Source organism: Lithobates pipiens, unplaced genomic scaffold, assembly GCF_037356315.1.
Source record: "Lithobates pipiens isolate NorthernLeopardFrog02 unplaced genomic scaffold, aLitPip1_a1.2 Scaffold_27, whole genome shotgun sequence".
Classification (NCBI taxonomy): domain Eukaryota; kingdom Metazoa; phylum Chordata; class Amphibia; order Anura; family Ranidae; genus Lithobates; species Lithobates pipiens.
In genome coordinates, this window is record NW_027507788.1 from 102,828,853 (window position 1) to 102,845,275 (window position 16,423).

The following is a 16,423-nucleotide window of genomic DNA, read 5'->3' on the forward strand; positions in this document are numbered from 1 at the left end:
GGTTTTCTGCTACCCTAGGCCTGACTAAATTCATGCACCCCCTAATTTAAATATCACCCATCCTCTTCCTGTCAAGGGCACACCCCTCGCTGTTTCGAGTGAGGACACTAGTTCTGAGGGCCTGGGGTGGGGGAGCAATAGATTCCCTTAATTTGCATAGATTTCCTCTCACTTCCTGTTTGGCTATGGGGCAGGAAGTGAAGGGAAATCTCTGCGATGGGACAGGGATGGTAAAAAAAATAAACTGACGGGGGCTATAAGTCTCCCTTACGCTATCCAAAATGAAAAAAAAAAGTGTTGCCTATAGTTCTACAAATTTCTAATAATTTTATGGAGAGGACTAAGAAGATATAATTATGCCAATGGTGCAGCAGAAAACAGCACAGTGAGGAAGGTTCGTGGTCCAGGATGATAGGACAGTCAAAATTAGAAGCGGTGCTCCCCCAACTCCCCCCCCACCACCACAGTTGCCGGAATGCCAGCTGCCCACATACCAAAAGCAGTGCAGCCGTTTATGGGGGCGCTAGACTAATTTGCCTCTCAGCCAAGTCCACCCCATAAGACTGGCACTACACTAAAAGTGTAGCGCAAGCTGGCAGGGACTCTTTTCGTGCTGCCCCCCTGCAAAGTGCTGCCCTAGGCCTGTGCCTTGTCGGCCTAGGCCAGGATACAGTGTTGGGTAAGGCTGGTGTTCATCTTTAGATGACAGTTCTATAAGCTATAATGGCCCAGATCTCACAATTTTGGCTGAGGTTTGCAAAATTGCAGTGGAAATTTGCATGAACAAACATTAAATCTAATCGATATTGTGGAGATTAAAATAGTCAGATCGGCTTAAGTAATTGTGCAGGGCACAGTAACATGGTCACTTTAATGTGGATTCCTACCCCCATCTTCTTACAATGTCTCTGTATTGGAAAAGTAAGAAACTAATACCTGGAAAAGTGGAGCACATAGCTCAGTTTCCTTTTTCCCATGATGCAATGCTGGATGCACTGTCATTTGGGGGCAGGAAGATAGATACAACTAGATCAATATGAAGTTTACACAGTGCTTCTTTTTTTTTTGTTCCTGTATTTTGAACAGAAATGTATGGATAATCAGCACATAGGCTAATGAACCTGTTGCTTAGCCCTGCATAAACAAAGCACAGGTTCACTTTAAATGCATCAGTTAAATAAATCCAACAGTTAAGAGAATCTTACAATGACAACTTTCTCTACACTAGCAGTAGATATTGTCAAGTTGATACTGACATTAATAGATGGTGGCAGATGAGCCATAATTTCAGAAAGAAAGGATATACAACTTTCTAAAAAAACAATATTTCTTCTTTATCACCAGAGCTTCAAGTGACATAGGCTCTTCTTTCCCTGGTCTTCTGGCAAGCCATAAATACAATAACTCTATCATGAACACATCTGACTGAAACAGCAAACATAGCGTCATGAGTTGAGACAGTAATGCATCACTGAAATGTCCCTTATCTATCAATTCAGGGAAGATATGACTCCTGCCATAGGAAAATAAAGAAAAAACTCAGAAAATGATCACTACTCACTTTTCTGGTTGTTTGTCTCCAATTTCTTTAATCTTCTCCTGCATGGACAAAGCATTATTAATATTATTATCATCAATATTACTAGTATTATGTCTTTGTGAAAAAAAGCATGTTCACACATTTGAAGATGTCTATCTTATTAAAATATACCATTATGGAAAGGAAATGTTGGCAAGGGTAAACAGCAAGAATAGACTTAAACTGTAGACTAATTATAAGACACGATCCCACCACCCCCAACTTTCTATAACCTAATCTAGTGCCAAGACTGCCAACCCCTAACGGTTCCATAACCTAAACTAGAAAGACTGCTAAATTGGGTTGGAAGTGCTCCGTGTTTGCTAGATAGGGCTCCAGAGTGACATCCTCAGATGTAAACTCCTAGCTTAAAGTAAATGTAAACCCGAAAAAACTTTTTTTAATTAACTATTGTACCTTGTAGAGTATAAGATGTCATGTCATCTGTGCCCAGTCTTGCCACAAAGAGTTAATCCAGCCCTGAGCAATCCTCTTATCTTTTTTCAGTAAGAAAAAAAAGGACACACAGAGAAATAGGTGCCCATGTCTTCTCTAGTGCAGTGAGCGACAGGTAATTTCCTTATTTCATGCAACACCATACACACCTCTTTTTCTCAGTTTTTCTCAGCTACCAAACAAAAGTACCTACAAGTCCTTAAATAGAAATTAATTGGAAGAACACTCTGGAATTCATCCATATGCTTTATTCATGCTTATATTAAAGTGACTGTAATAACTCCCATTAGTTAATTGGTATAATTAACAGTAAATGAGAAATCACCACAGCAGAGACGACTCTCTAGGAATGGAGACTTGACACATAACTATATAAAGATATTAATAATGATACATGGACAATAATATGCACGAAAGAAAGAATATGTTACTATTTAATGAACACAAATACTATAATTTTAAATGATTAAATAAAACCATTTTTCATGCATGGATCAAGACTAAGGCCGCGTACACACGCGCGGACTGTTCGCCCAACTTTGTCCGTCCAACAGTTTCGGCAAACAGTCCGCTCAAACTTAGCATGGACGGACATGGCCACACACGACGGACGAACAGTTTGCTGAAACCGTGCGCGATGACGTGAACGGCACGTACGACGGGACGAAAAATACGACGTCCTATACACTGCATTATAGCTTTCGGCGTGAAAATCCTTTCTGAGCATGCGCGCAACTTTGTTTGACGAACAAGCCTACACACGAGCGGACTGTTCGCTGAAACAAGGTTTCAGCGGACAGTTTTACGGAATTTCCGAAAAACCTTGTCCGTCCAACTGTCCGCTGAAAGCCCACACACGAGCGGACTGTCCGCCCAAACACTGTTGAGCGGACAAAGTTGGACGAACAGTCCGCCCGTGTGTACGCGGCCTTAGATTTCAATACTACCAAGGATCTCATTGCAAGGAAAATCAGAGAGATTGAAATAGGTGGAAAAAAAAAAACATAGTGCAGGCTAATGATAATAATAGCTGGTGTCGCCAACATAAAAACAGATCCACATCATATCTGTAATTCATTCAAACCGGAATTCTCGTTTTTAAATTGAATATCCACCAGATTTCTACTTCTAGAAGCTTAAGAAGTTTGAAGCACGTAAAAAATTATTCCAGAAGTCCTTAGTGGTCTTAATACTGGCGTGGGTTGAGAAGGAGTGGGTGAGCAGCTAAAGATCAATCCAGAATTCAATTCTGCTTTAGATTAAGCCTGTGAGGATCAAAATATGGGAACGGGAAAAAAAAATCTATAAATATGGGAACTGCTCTTGCTGGGTTATTTGTAAAGGTGCAGAGTCCAAGTTTGTTATCCTGCTCATGCCTCCTCAGTAATATCGAAAAACCACCTTTAATCACCCAAGCCACTTGTTTGTTATTCAAAGATGTTCCATTTGCATCCATTATCCTATGAATTAATAGGAGGAGGCTGTTGATAGCCATGTTTGTTCTATCACAAATTGGCTAATAAGCAAATAGGTTTTTATTGTTATCATGACTGACATGTAAAGAACGGGAGAAAGTAAGTATCCATTGACTGAGCTACACAGAGGCAGGGTGTTTTTCTTGTCCCTGATTTAGCACACCCAACAATTGCACATTAAGAACAAAAAGTGGTCCTACGTTTTTTCTTTTCCAGTGAGCAGGTTGAATAGCTGTGTTGTGGACATAAAACAGGGGAAGAGATATTGCTCTCATGATAAGAGTATAGTCCATCTACTAAACACCTAATATACTAAGCAATAATATGTGCACTAGAAATAGCAGGCAACTGCCATTAAACTTTAGTGCAGGGGTGTTAAACTCAATTTCATCATGGGCCACATCAGCATTATGGCTGCCCTCAAAGGGCAAGTTGTATCTGTTATGCCGCGTACACACGACCGGACTTTTCAACATTAAAGGTCCGACGGAACGATTCCGGCAGACCATTCGATCGTGTGTGGGCTGCAGCGGACTTTTGATTTGCAAAAATCCGACAGACTTTAGAAATGGAACATGTTTCAAATTTTTCCGCCGGAACTCCGCCGGACCCAGTTCCTACCAAGAAATCCGCTCGTGTGTATGCTAGTCCGACGGACAAAAACCGACGCGAGGGCAGCTATTGGCTACTGGCTATGAACTTCCTTATTCTAGTCCAGTCCTACGTCATCATGTTCGAATCCGTCGGACTTTGGTGTGATTGTGTGTGGCTAAGTCCGTTCATTCGGAAAGTCTGTCAGAACTCCGTCAGAACTCCGTCGAAAGTCTGTCGGACCTAGTCCCTCGAAAAGTCCGGTCGTGTGTACGAGGCATATGACTACATACATTTATACAGGGCTTTTTTTTCTCAGAAAATAGGTGTAGGAAATGAACCATGAACCCCGCGCCAAACCGCATTGAACAGTGAGTTTGACAAAATAGCAGTGGGAGGGGCAATAAATACCAAGAGTACATTATGTGCAGAGTTCAGGGGTGTGCCAAGTTCAGGGGTGCATGCTCTACATATAGTGCAGTTTCAGGGATGCCCTATAGACAGCCTATGTCCCTTTACTAAATCAACCCCAAGGAATCCGATCTTTTCCCCCATATGGCCAGCTATGCCCCCAGAACCATTGGTTACAAAACAAACACAGACAGCATAATAGATATAGCTACATGTCATTTCCAAAATTGTAAAGTCTCATTAGTACAAGATCAGTAGAGGATACAGCTGGGGTTCTAGTTTCCGTATTGCTGCAAATTAATGGTTTGCATAACTTTGCACTCATTTCCTTAAATGAAAGGTAAACCAGTTCATGAATCATGGTAGAAGGCTACTAGTCAGAAGTAGGGAGTTTGAAAAATCCTTGAACAATTACTTTGTCATTGTGTGCAAAACATGTAAGTAAAAAGAAGTGATATCTTGAAGGGTAAACCTGAAGGTTGAGAGTCAGAGGTGACTGTCAGCAAAGCAAAAGTCACAATCAGTCAGGAGATCAATTAGACACAAGACCAAGTAAAAAGAGAAGAACTTGTGTTGCCTATAGGTGGGAGCTGGGAGTATGATCTCCTTACTATAGCCAGGTAAGATACATTGAATTACAGGCTTGGCCCTGGTGGAGTACTTCAATAATGAAAATGGAGTAACAAATGGAAACTAGATACAGACAGTGATGGTAAATGGCTGAAGTACATGGGTAGGGAACATGGATAGTTACCAAGAAAATCTCAGGAAAAACAGCTTACAACAAACATGAAAAAAGAGCTTGAAGTGCAGAAACGGGAGCCCACAAACAAAAAAGGGACTGCAAAGGGAAGCAACAGACAAGATAGTGGGTGAAAGCAGATAAAATAACGTACAAAACAGGATACCAGGTATGGATCAAAGAAGACAAACCACATCAAACAATAAACATGTAAGAACCAAAGTAAGACAACTCCACCAAGACAAGAGTTCAAAGTATACATAAAGATGCAAGGGACAAGATACACTATACCACCAAAGGTATTGGGACGCCTGCCTTTACACACATGAACATTAATGGCATCCTAGTTTTAGTCCGTAAGGTTCAATATTGAGTTGACCCAACCTTTGCAGCTATAACAGCTTCAACTCTTGTGGGAAGGCTGTCCACAAGATTTAGGAGTGTGTCTATGGGAATGTTTGACCATTCTTCCAGAAGCGGAGGAGCCCAAACTCGCTCACCCATGTGTGTATGGACCTTGCTTTGAGCACTGGTCCAAATCATTTGGTGGAGGGGGGACTATGGTGTGAGGTTGTTTTTCAGTGGTTGGGCTTGGCCCAGTGAAGGGGACTCTTAAGGCGTTAGCATACCAAGATATTTTAGACAATTTCATGCTCTTAACTTTGTGGGAACAGTTTGGGGATAGCCCCTTCCTGTTTCAACATGACTGCTCAAACCAATGCACAAACAAGGTACAGAAAGACATGGATGAGTGAGTTTGAGGTGGAGGAACTTAAGGCCTGCACAGAGTCCTGACCTCAACCCGATAGAATACCTTTGGGATGAATTAGAGTGAAGACTGCAAGCCAGGCCTTGTCATCCAACCTCAGTGCCTGACTTCACAAATGCGCTTCTGGAAGAATGGTCAAACCAAAGGGCAAAGGGTGAGCCACCTAAATATTGAACACTATGGACTAAGACTGGGATGCCATTAAATTTATGTGTGTGTAAACACAGGCATTCCAATACTTTTGGTAATATAGTGTAGCTATAACAGAAGGCAAGGGATTGGAATTTTAGAACACTGTGTATATCAATTATCTAGCACCATGCTGATGGGAAAGCATTCCAAAAGTCCCAGAAGCAAAGTATGGATGATGCACTGGTGTAGCTTCAGCAAGGTAGCACAGCGCAGAGACATAACCAGAGAAACAGCAGAGATACAACTAAAAAAGCCAGAGGAGGAGTGTCCTTAAAGGATAGCATAACAGACAGGGAAAATTCACAGAAAGATAGAGAATAAAGGATCAGAACCAGAATCTTCTTATTGTTTGGTTTTATAAAGTAATTTTGACATGTGCCTTTAGTCATAAAAAATGTATAATGACTCTGTGATGTTTGGTTCCTTATGTGTACCTGCTCAGTCCCTTCTCATAAAACAATGGTTGTTACTGTTGGAGTAAACACATTTACTTATTTTTTATAAAATAATAATACATTTATTTTACAGGAACACACCAAAAAAAAAAAAAAAAAATATATATATATATATATATATATATATATATATATATATATATATATATATATATATATATGTCTCCATAAAAGGCAAATACAACCAAACAACTGTACAAATAACTGAAATATTTACAAAATATTTTTCACCCTTTTCAATGGCTTTTACAGTACAAGCCTGCACCCTGGCTGTATGACATAAGGAGGGTAGAAAAAAATATTTTAAGAGTCTGCAATTGTACACCTCTGCGTCTGGTAACAACCACCAAAGTTCTCTACATACTTTAAACCCTGTTAGGTAGGTATGCATCACCCTTCTGTTTATAAAGCTGTCACTCCTACTGCAAGCGTAGCTACATATTTTAGCTGGAATGTGACAGAATTGGGGAATTACAGCAGTTGAATGGCAAAATAATTTAATTAACAAAATACATTTAAAAAAAACTAAAACCTAATTTGTATATGTGTATCACATGGCTTCCACACGGGTACAGACAGGAGAAAATCTGTACAATTAAATTAGTAAAAACTAAAGAAAATTATAGGTATCATTACAACAAGCAACCAATCAAAAAATTGCTTTCATTTTTTAACTTGCACTATAAAATCTCAATAATGTGCCTGTTTGCTTTTACCATCCCCCCTTAATTTTTTAATCATTGAAACAAGTAAAAATAAATACAATTCTAGAGAATTCTACAAAATACTGTAAAATAAATATTGCAAACAAAAGAAATGGAAATGACCTTACCCAGACAACTTCCTTAATCATGGTGGCAATCTTCATTAAGAGTTTAGGAAAGTGTCCTGGATCCAGGGCTCTTGTTGAGTGCTCAATACAGAGGCTGAAGAGGTAGGCAGGGGACAGTTTGAATTCAGTGCTTGGGTTGCCGTTTTTCTCAATAATCTCTTTTAATACAGCATCCTCTTCCTGAGAGCGGTATTGTAGCAACAAATCCTTGCTCTCTATGTAAGCTTGGACAGCCTCCTGTCGCTCCTGGAGTGATCTCCCACACATTTGACATGAAAAGGCCCCACTCAGGCCAGGAGAGGACCAGGATTGAGGAAGCCAGGCAGGTCTGGACTGTGGCACTCTAGGGTCTTTGTACATAAAGAGAAAATGCTCTCCAAGCCCCAGTAAATCACCAGTGTGGAGTTCAGCTTCTCTCTGAAGTACTGCCCCATTGTGAGTAACAAGGGCTCCCCGGTAAGGTCTTACTCGGACTAGGTTCTTTTGAGTTGAGGAATCTAACCTCCATACACAGCAGTGACGGGGCAGTATATCTGGAGCGGACAGGAAAGTATCAACGTAAGGTCCTTTGTCCCTTGAAGCTTTTTCTGATCTTCCAAACAGATGTTTCTTTCGGGTCATCACATAAATCACAAAATCCTGATACAAAAACACAAATCGAGAATGTTTTATCCAAATTAAGCTATGGCAATTAAATTAAGATACATTTTAAGAGTTTGATATTCTATTTTATATTGCGATAAACATAAAAGTTCTGTACTCTTAAAATCATATTTAGCTTTTGATAGATGCTGCTGGGATAGATGAATGGATTTTACCAAATGAAAACCACATACACTGTTCGAAATGTATTCGTTCAACGAAAAACTTCCATCCTGCTCCTTTGAATTTTCTGGTTACTGCGGTCAAAAGCAAACATAAATTTGACCCATCATGATTAGAAAAATGAACATACCTTCTTGGAACCTTCTTTTTCTATTAAATGTTGTTAGAAATGCTACCCATCTACAGCACAGCCAGCTAAATGTATCTTTAATTTAGGCTCAATTTACAAAAGGACAAATATATAGTTATACATATAATTTATAAATATATATTTTTTAAGTGAACGTTATTTTCAGTCCAATAAAATTGAAAGTTACAGTCACACAAGTGCCTTGGACTGGTGTTAAAGCTTCGTGAATTAGGTAGCTTTGTGACTTTAGCTACTATGTCAGCCTGATAATTTATGTGAAGTGTTGGGAACAACTGCTGCCTCCTAACTGCTTCATCTCACACACTACACATTCTGAGAATGGGAGATGAGAGGTCAGGCAGCTGACAAATCAGCAATTCTGCCAAACTTAGTGACCTCTGATGCTCTTATTACTTAAGATTCTTCAGTCTCTGGATTTCCATCTTAACAGGTCCTTTTGTGAGGCAGTGAAACGAAGGGAGCATGGCAAGAAGGGGCAATTTCTTCCAGTGAAATATCACAATTGTACATAACATAAATATGGCAACTGTACATTATATAATGCATTGTAACCAGTACTTAAAGTGATAGTAAACCTTTATTGTTTTTTGAACAACAAACATGTTATACTTGCTCTGTGCAAAGGTTATGCACACAGCAGCTCTGATTCTTGTCTTCTGCAGTTCTCCGCCGCTGCTCCTGGCCCCTCCCCCCTTCTGAGTACCCCTCCTAGGAGGCTGTTTGCGAAAGTATGCCCTTGAGCACTGCTGCCTTTGTCCATTGACATAGATAGCTGGGCTTCGCCCCGCCTCCCTCTTCGAAGGGGTTGATTGACAGCAGCACGAGCCAATGGCTCCCGCTGATATCAATCTGCACTGTGAGGAGGGAGAGAGCAGAGAGAGACACTGCTCTCATTCACAGTGCTGGATAGAAATCAGGCTCAGGTAAGTATAAGGGAGGTGAGGAAGGGATCCTGCAAACTTTGGGCTTTAGAACCACTTAAGTGAGGTGAATATTGAGGGCAATACAATATGGCTTACCAGGGGTGGGAAACATAGCAAACAAAACGCTAACAGGTCCACAAAAAACAAGTAGATGAAAAAGAACTGAGAGCTACTTACAGCTTAATAAAGAGTCTAAAACATTATGCCAGAAGCTGGCATCAATTGAAGTCTGAAAATCAACCTGATAAAGCTTAGACAACATGTAAACTGATGACCGGGTAGCAGCCTTGCAAACCTGGGAAACAGTTGCCTGATGATGATGAACCCAAGATGAACTTACTGATCTAGAGAGTGAGCTTTGACAGGAAAGCTTAGAACCTTATCCCTAAGCCCATTAGCTTGAATAATGGGCTTGAATAATGAGCTGGCTGTCCCTAATATGGTTCCTCCAGAATTACAAATATGAATACGGCTCACAGAGATAATGGCAGGGAGTAAGGCAACCTCGTGAGAGGGATTTCAAAGAGGGTTATTCCTGATAGGAACCAGGTCAATATCCCATGGAGTAACAGTTGGACATACAGGTTGAACTACATGAACCACACCCTGTAAAAAGGCCTTCACCAAGGAATAAGGGGCAAACGGTGGATAAAAGAAAAATATTGCTAGAGCCAAGATTTGACCCTAGATAATACTCAGGGCGGTAATCCAAACTAGAAGAAAGGTCAGGATGTGTCCCTCTTTTCAAGTCGAGGTAGTCCTCCATCCTTTGAGAGATAGGTTTCCTAGCCTTTTGGAGCATAAGAATAACCAGATCATGTAGGCCCCTACCCTTTAGAATCTGCACTTCAAAAGCTAAGCCATCAAAGCCAGTAACCTTAAAGCAGGGTGGTAAACCAATTTCTTAGACAGAAAATATGGATGATCTGGAATAGCCCATGGAGTCCGATGAGGTCTGAGTATCTTATCCATCTGGGTGCAATGAGAATCACCAGTATCCTCCACCTCAGTCCTGCGAGACAGACAGGGCAGGTGCTTAAAGCGGTTGTAAAGGTCATTAAAAATATTAAACATGTTATACTTACCTGCTCTGAGTGGCCCCTAGCCTCCATTTCCGGGGTCCCCCACTGGCCCTTTTTGCTCCTCCTCTTAGGTATGTGCCCCCATAGCAAGCATTGTGCCCATCTGTAGAGGTTTATCCCTGCTCTCACTGGCTTTGTTGAGATAGTGGGAGTCATTGGCTCCCACTGCTTTCAGTCAAATCCTGTGACTAGGGAACAGGGGGCAGGGCTGAGCAGCTCTGTCTGTGTCTATGGATGCAGGCAGTGCAGCTCAAGATAGAGCTTGCATGTTTGCCACAATGGGACGTGGTTTCTTATGGTTGCACACCAATAAGAGGAGGAGCCAGAAATTACCCACCAAGATGAAGATCGGGCCGCTGTGTGCAAGTTCATTGCACAAAACAGGTAAGTATATCATGTTTATTAAAAAAAAAAAAGTGACTTTACAGTCTTTTAAAGATGACCTGTCACATCATATATACACTATCTCACAAAAGTGAGTATACTCCTCACATTTTTGTATATATTTTATTATATCTTTTCATGTGACAACACTGAAGAAATTACACCTTGCTACAATGTAAAGTAATGAGTGTACAGCTTGTATAACAGTGTGAATTTGCTGTCCCCTCAAAATAACTCAACACACAGCCATTAATGTCTAAATATGTCACAGTACATGTTGGCATCCATGACACTCCCACCGCCAGTTGAGTGCACATGCTCAGCGTCATTTCCAGAGGTTGTCTTTCGGAAATACACATATGAGTGTTGCCAGCATTGCTGCAGAGGTTGAAGGGGTGGGGGTCAGCCTGTCAGTGCTCAGACCATACACCACACACTGCATCAAATTGTTGTTGTCCCGAAGGAAGCCTCTTCTAAAGATGGTGCACAAGAAAGCCTGCAAACAGTTTTTGAAGACAAGCAGACTAAGGACATGCATTACCGGAACCATGTCCTATGGTCTGATGAGACCAAGATAAACTTATTTGGTTTAGATGGTGTCAAGTGTGTGTGGCGGCAACCAGGTTAGGAGTACAAAGAAAAGTGTGTCTTGCCTACAGTCAAGTATGGTGGTGAGAGTGTCATGATCTGGGGCTGCATGAGTGCTGTCGGCACTGGGGTGCTACAGTTCATTGAGGGAACCATGAATGCCAACATGTACTGTGACATACTGAAGCAGAGCATGATCCCCTCCCTTCAGAGACTGGGCCTGCAGGGTAGTACTCCAACATGATAATGACCCCAAACACACCTCTGAGACAACCACTGCCTTCATAGTTTCATAGTTTCATAGTTAGTAAGGTTGAATATAGACACCAGTCCATCCAGTTCAACCTGAGTGAGTGTCAACAATTGCCCCTGTACATTACACACTCACATCAGTCCCTACCCTCAAAGAGCCCACAATCCAAGGTCCCCATTCATATACTAGGGCCAATTTTGGACAGAAGCCAAATAACCTACCTGCATGTCTTTGGATTGTGGGAGGAAACCGGAGTACCCGGAGGAAACCCACGCAGGCACAGGGAGAACATGCAAACTCCAGGCAGGTAGTGTCGTGGTTGGGATTTGAACCAGCGACCCTTCTTACTGCTAGGTGAGAGTGCTAACCACTACACCACTGTGCCGCCTGCCTTGCGGAAGCAGCTGAGGGTAAAGGTGATGGACTGGCCAAGCATGTCCCCAGACCCAAACCCTATTGAGCATCCGTGGAGCATCCTCAAATGGAAGATGGAGAAGCGCAAGGTCTCTAGCATCCACCAGCTCCATGATGTTGTCATGGAGTGGAAGAGGACTCCAGTGGCAACCTGTGAAGCTCTAGTGAACTCCATGCCCAAGAGGGTTAAGGCAGTACTGGAAAATAATGGTGGCCACACAAAATATTGACACTTTGGGCCCAATTGGGACATTTTAACTTAGTACTCACTTTTGTTGCCAGCGGTTTACAAGCTGTATACTCACTACTTTACATTGTAGTGAAGTGCAATTTCTTCAGTGTTGTCACATCAAAAGATATAATAAAATATTTACACAAATGTGAGGGGTGTACTCACTTTTGTGAGATACTGTATGTTTTATTTAACCTTTAAAAGCATTAACTGTACTAATATTGACACTTTGGGCCCAATTCGGACATTTTCACTTAGGGGTGTACTCACTTTTGTTGCCAGCGGTTTAGACATTAATGGCTGTGTGTTGAGTTGTTTGGAGGGGACAGAAAATGTGCACTGTTATACAAGCTGTACACTCACTACTTTACATTGTAGCAGTGTGTAATTTCTTCAGTGTTGTCACATGAAAAGATATAATAAAATATTTACAAAAATGTGAGGGGTGTACTCACTTTTGTGAGATACTGTATATATATATATATATATATATATATATATATATAGTAATAGGTCAGCTTTAAAATGAATGTAAAGTAATTTTTTTAAATAAACATGATATACCATACTTACCTGTATTATGCAATGAACTTGCACAGAGCGACCCGATCCTCATCTTGGTGGGTCATTTATGGCTCCTCCTCTTATTGGTGTGAGATACTGTATGTACATATACAGGGAGGAAAAATATTTGATCCCCTGCTGATTTTGTACGATTGCTTACTGACAAAATAAATGATTAGTGATATTAATGGTAGGTTTATTTTAACAGTAAGATACAGAATAACAACAAAAATATCCAGAAAAAAGCATTTCAAGAACGTTATAAATTGATTTGCATTGTAATGAGTGAAATAACTGAACGTTCAGGGCATTAACTACCCCCAAAAACTAGTAAAATTTTTCAAATACCATAAAAGACAGCAGGTAGATATAACGTGTTTGCAGGAAACCCTCTTTTCAACCACTCCCTACCCAAAATATTTTGATACTCAATACTCTCAGGTTTTTTTTTTTGCCAACGGCCAAACTAAGCAAAAGGGGCTGCTCATTGCTTTTCAAAAGTCGGTCCCTTTCAGTTGCACTAAACAGATAGCGGATCCAGATGGCAGATATGTGTTGCTACAAGGTACCATTCAGGTCACAGAGGTTACTATCATGACTTATTATGCTCCTAATTCTACCACAGAACCCTTTCTGACCCATCTCTATGGCCTTCTGACATCTCACCACAAGGGCACCCTCCTTCTTGCAGACGACTCGAATTTGGCTTTAAACCGTTCCTTAGACAAACATCCCTCAGAACGTGTTGCTCCTTCCCCTGATGCTAGGAAATTTGCTTGCGCCCTACAAGTCCATAACCTGGTTGACCTTTGGAGGGAACTCCATCCCCTAGGCAAAGATTACACACACTATTCTCACCCCCACTATTCTCACTCTAGAATAGACCATGTGTTTATGTTAAGGAAACATCTGGTAGTATCCACTTCTATTTTAGCTGCCCCATGGTCAGATCATGACCCCATTTTGGTAGTATGTAACTCTATTCTCAGTAGACCACCCCATCCCCCTGTGTAATGAATGACTCACTTCTATCTTTCAAGGAGATTTGGGATCATATTCTGAAAGCTTCTGAGGATTACTTCCGTACCAACATAGGCTCGGTTCTTAGGGGCCACATCATACAGATAGTTTCTAAACGTGAACGAGAAAGGGGCATTTAGAGGCCCACCTGGAATTACTTTCTACTGCATTTAAACAATCCCCCACTCCCGCTAACCGTAAAATCCTGAATCGGGCTCTCTCAGAGCTAAACCTATGCCTCACGGGTGGAACTGAACGTGTTCTGCGTTGGTCCCGCCAGAAGTGGTATGCCAAAGCGAATAGATCAAATCAGATGATGGCCCACAGGCTTCATACCTTTACTCCTAAATGTACCCCTATCACTCTGCGTACTAGGCATAATGTACTCACCAGTAATCCAGTGAAGGTTCCGGAAGAATTCCGTTACCATTTGACCAAACTGTACTTGGCCTCTGCTCATTCGGGTAGTCAGGACATAGACAGTTTCCTTGACTGCCTTTCACTACCCACATTGACAGAGTCTCACTCGGCCCTCATGGACCAGGACATTCAAGTCTCGGAAGTCCTTCACTGTAGCAAAGACCTGAAAGTGGGTAAGCGACTAGGACCAGACTGCTACACGGTGCTTTATTATAGGAAACTGCCGACATTATAGCCCCACATCTGACAGCTATGTATAACTCTTTTAAACAGGGCCAGAATTTCACCTCAGACCTGTTAACCGCTAATAATGTCTTCCCAAACCTGACCGTGACCATTCCTCTTGGGCTAACTTCCGACCCATTTCTCTAATCAACATAGATATGAAGGTTTTGACCAAGACCCTGGCTAACCGATTGAACTCTTTCCTTCCCTGCTTAATAAAGAAAGATCAAGTCGGCTTTGTACCACAGAGGCAAGCAGGGGATGCTATTCAGTGGATTTTACAGTTGCAACACATAGCTCACATTCGTTCGTTAGAATCAATGCTTCTATCCTTAGACGTGAAAAAGGCCTTTGACGCGCCATCATGGCCTTATCTCATGTCTGTACTTTGCCATTATGGATTTGGCGCCTCCTTCCTGAGATGGATGGCAGCCCTCTATGATTCCCCTCGAGCTAAACTTAAGTACTATGGATTTGAATCGCCTCTGGAGCCATTGGCGGAGGAGGTTTGCTCTCATTCCAATATCAGTTGGTATTGATGTTGCAGGTTCTTCCCACAAAATATCTTTATTTGCCGACAATATCTTGTTAACCTTAATCTCCCCCAGGATCTCTCTACAAAATGTATTCTCGCTTCTAGATTCTTTTGCTTCCCTCTCAGGCCTTTGTGTTAACCCCTCCAAATATAAAGCCCTGTCAGTTAACCTCCCTCATCCAGTATTGATGAATTTGAAATCATCCTTTCCCTTTCAGTGGCAATCCTCTCTACCCTACCTTGGAATCCGCCTTATTCCTATGAACGCAGGAAAGTTTCAGGCCAATTGTCCATCCGAACGTCTTACCTCTCTAAATTACTTTACTATTTTCGGGTCTTACCTGTCCCCATCCCCTCTTACATCTTACGCATTCATCAATGCAAGCTCTTGCCTTTTATATGGGATCTATCCGCCCTCAAATCAATAAACATGTCTTGTATGCCCGACTGATCTCTTGGTACCTAACTTGCAGGCTTGCTATACAGCAGCAGGTATTGCTCCACTCTCCCATCTCCATGAAACCAGATGCCGCTATGGGCAACAATAGATCTTGTTGACTTTGACCCTATGCCGGTCTCCTCTCTACCATGACTCCCTCCTACCTATCGTTCAAAATCAATAGGACCATGTTTAACCCATTCCTTTTATGTGACTCAATCAAATACTCCACGGGCTTGATCTCCACTATTGGAACTCCTACATTGCCCATTGTTCCCTCTGGGATGTGAAAACCCGGCCCAATTCTCCTGGTGGACTACACATGGGTTTACAGACATTCTTTGTTTACCCCCACTAGGATATTAACATTTGATGCCTTATGCTCTTCTCATGATATCCCACTGAGGGAACACTATAGCTACCTACAATTGAGACACTTTCTCGAACAACTTATTAAATCTTGTCCCACTCCATACACCCCGACTCCTTTTGAGAGCCCCTTCCCCAGGCATATCATTAGTATACTCGTTCATAATTTCTACAAAAAAAACCTCAGTTGAGGCCCTACCAACTTCAAAGGGAAAAATAATTGGGGAAACAGCTAGACCCAGAGGACTGGCGGACTATGACCATGGCCCTTTCCAAGTGCTCAAGAAATGTCCTTATATTGGAGAATGCCTATAAAGTGTTATATTGGTGGTACTACACACCAGCTATATTGACCCGTTTCATTCAACTAATGCCGTGTACACACGACCAGACTTTCCGGCAGAAAAGGTCAGACAGACTTTCGACGGACTTGCCTATATATATATATATATATATATATATATATATATATATATATATATAGTGCAAAAAGGTGC

General features: G+C 41.6%; 1 protein-coding gene across 1 annotated transcript in view; it reads right to left on the reverse strand.

Annotated features, from left to right (window-relative positions):
* Positions 1-16,423, reverse strand: part of LOC143934033 (ras-interacting protein 1-like) — a 104,749-nt gene that overhangs the window by 53,202 nt on the left and 35,124 nt on the right. The window contains 2 exon segments of the mRNA XM_077457280.1: positions 1,562-1,599; positions 7,503-8,141. Of these exon segments, the coding sequence (XP_077313406.1) occupies positions 1,562-1,599; positions 7,503-8,141 (677 nt within the window).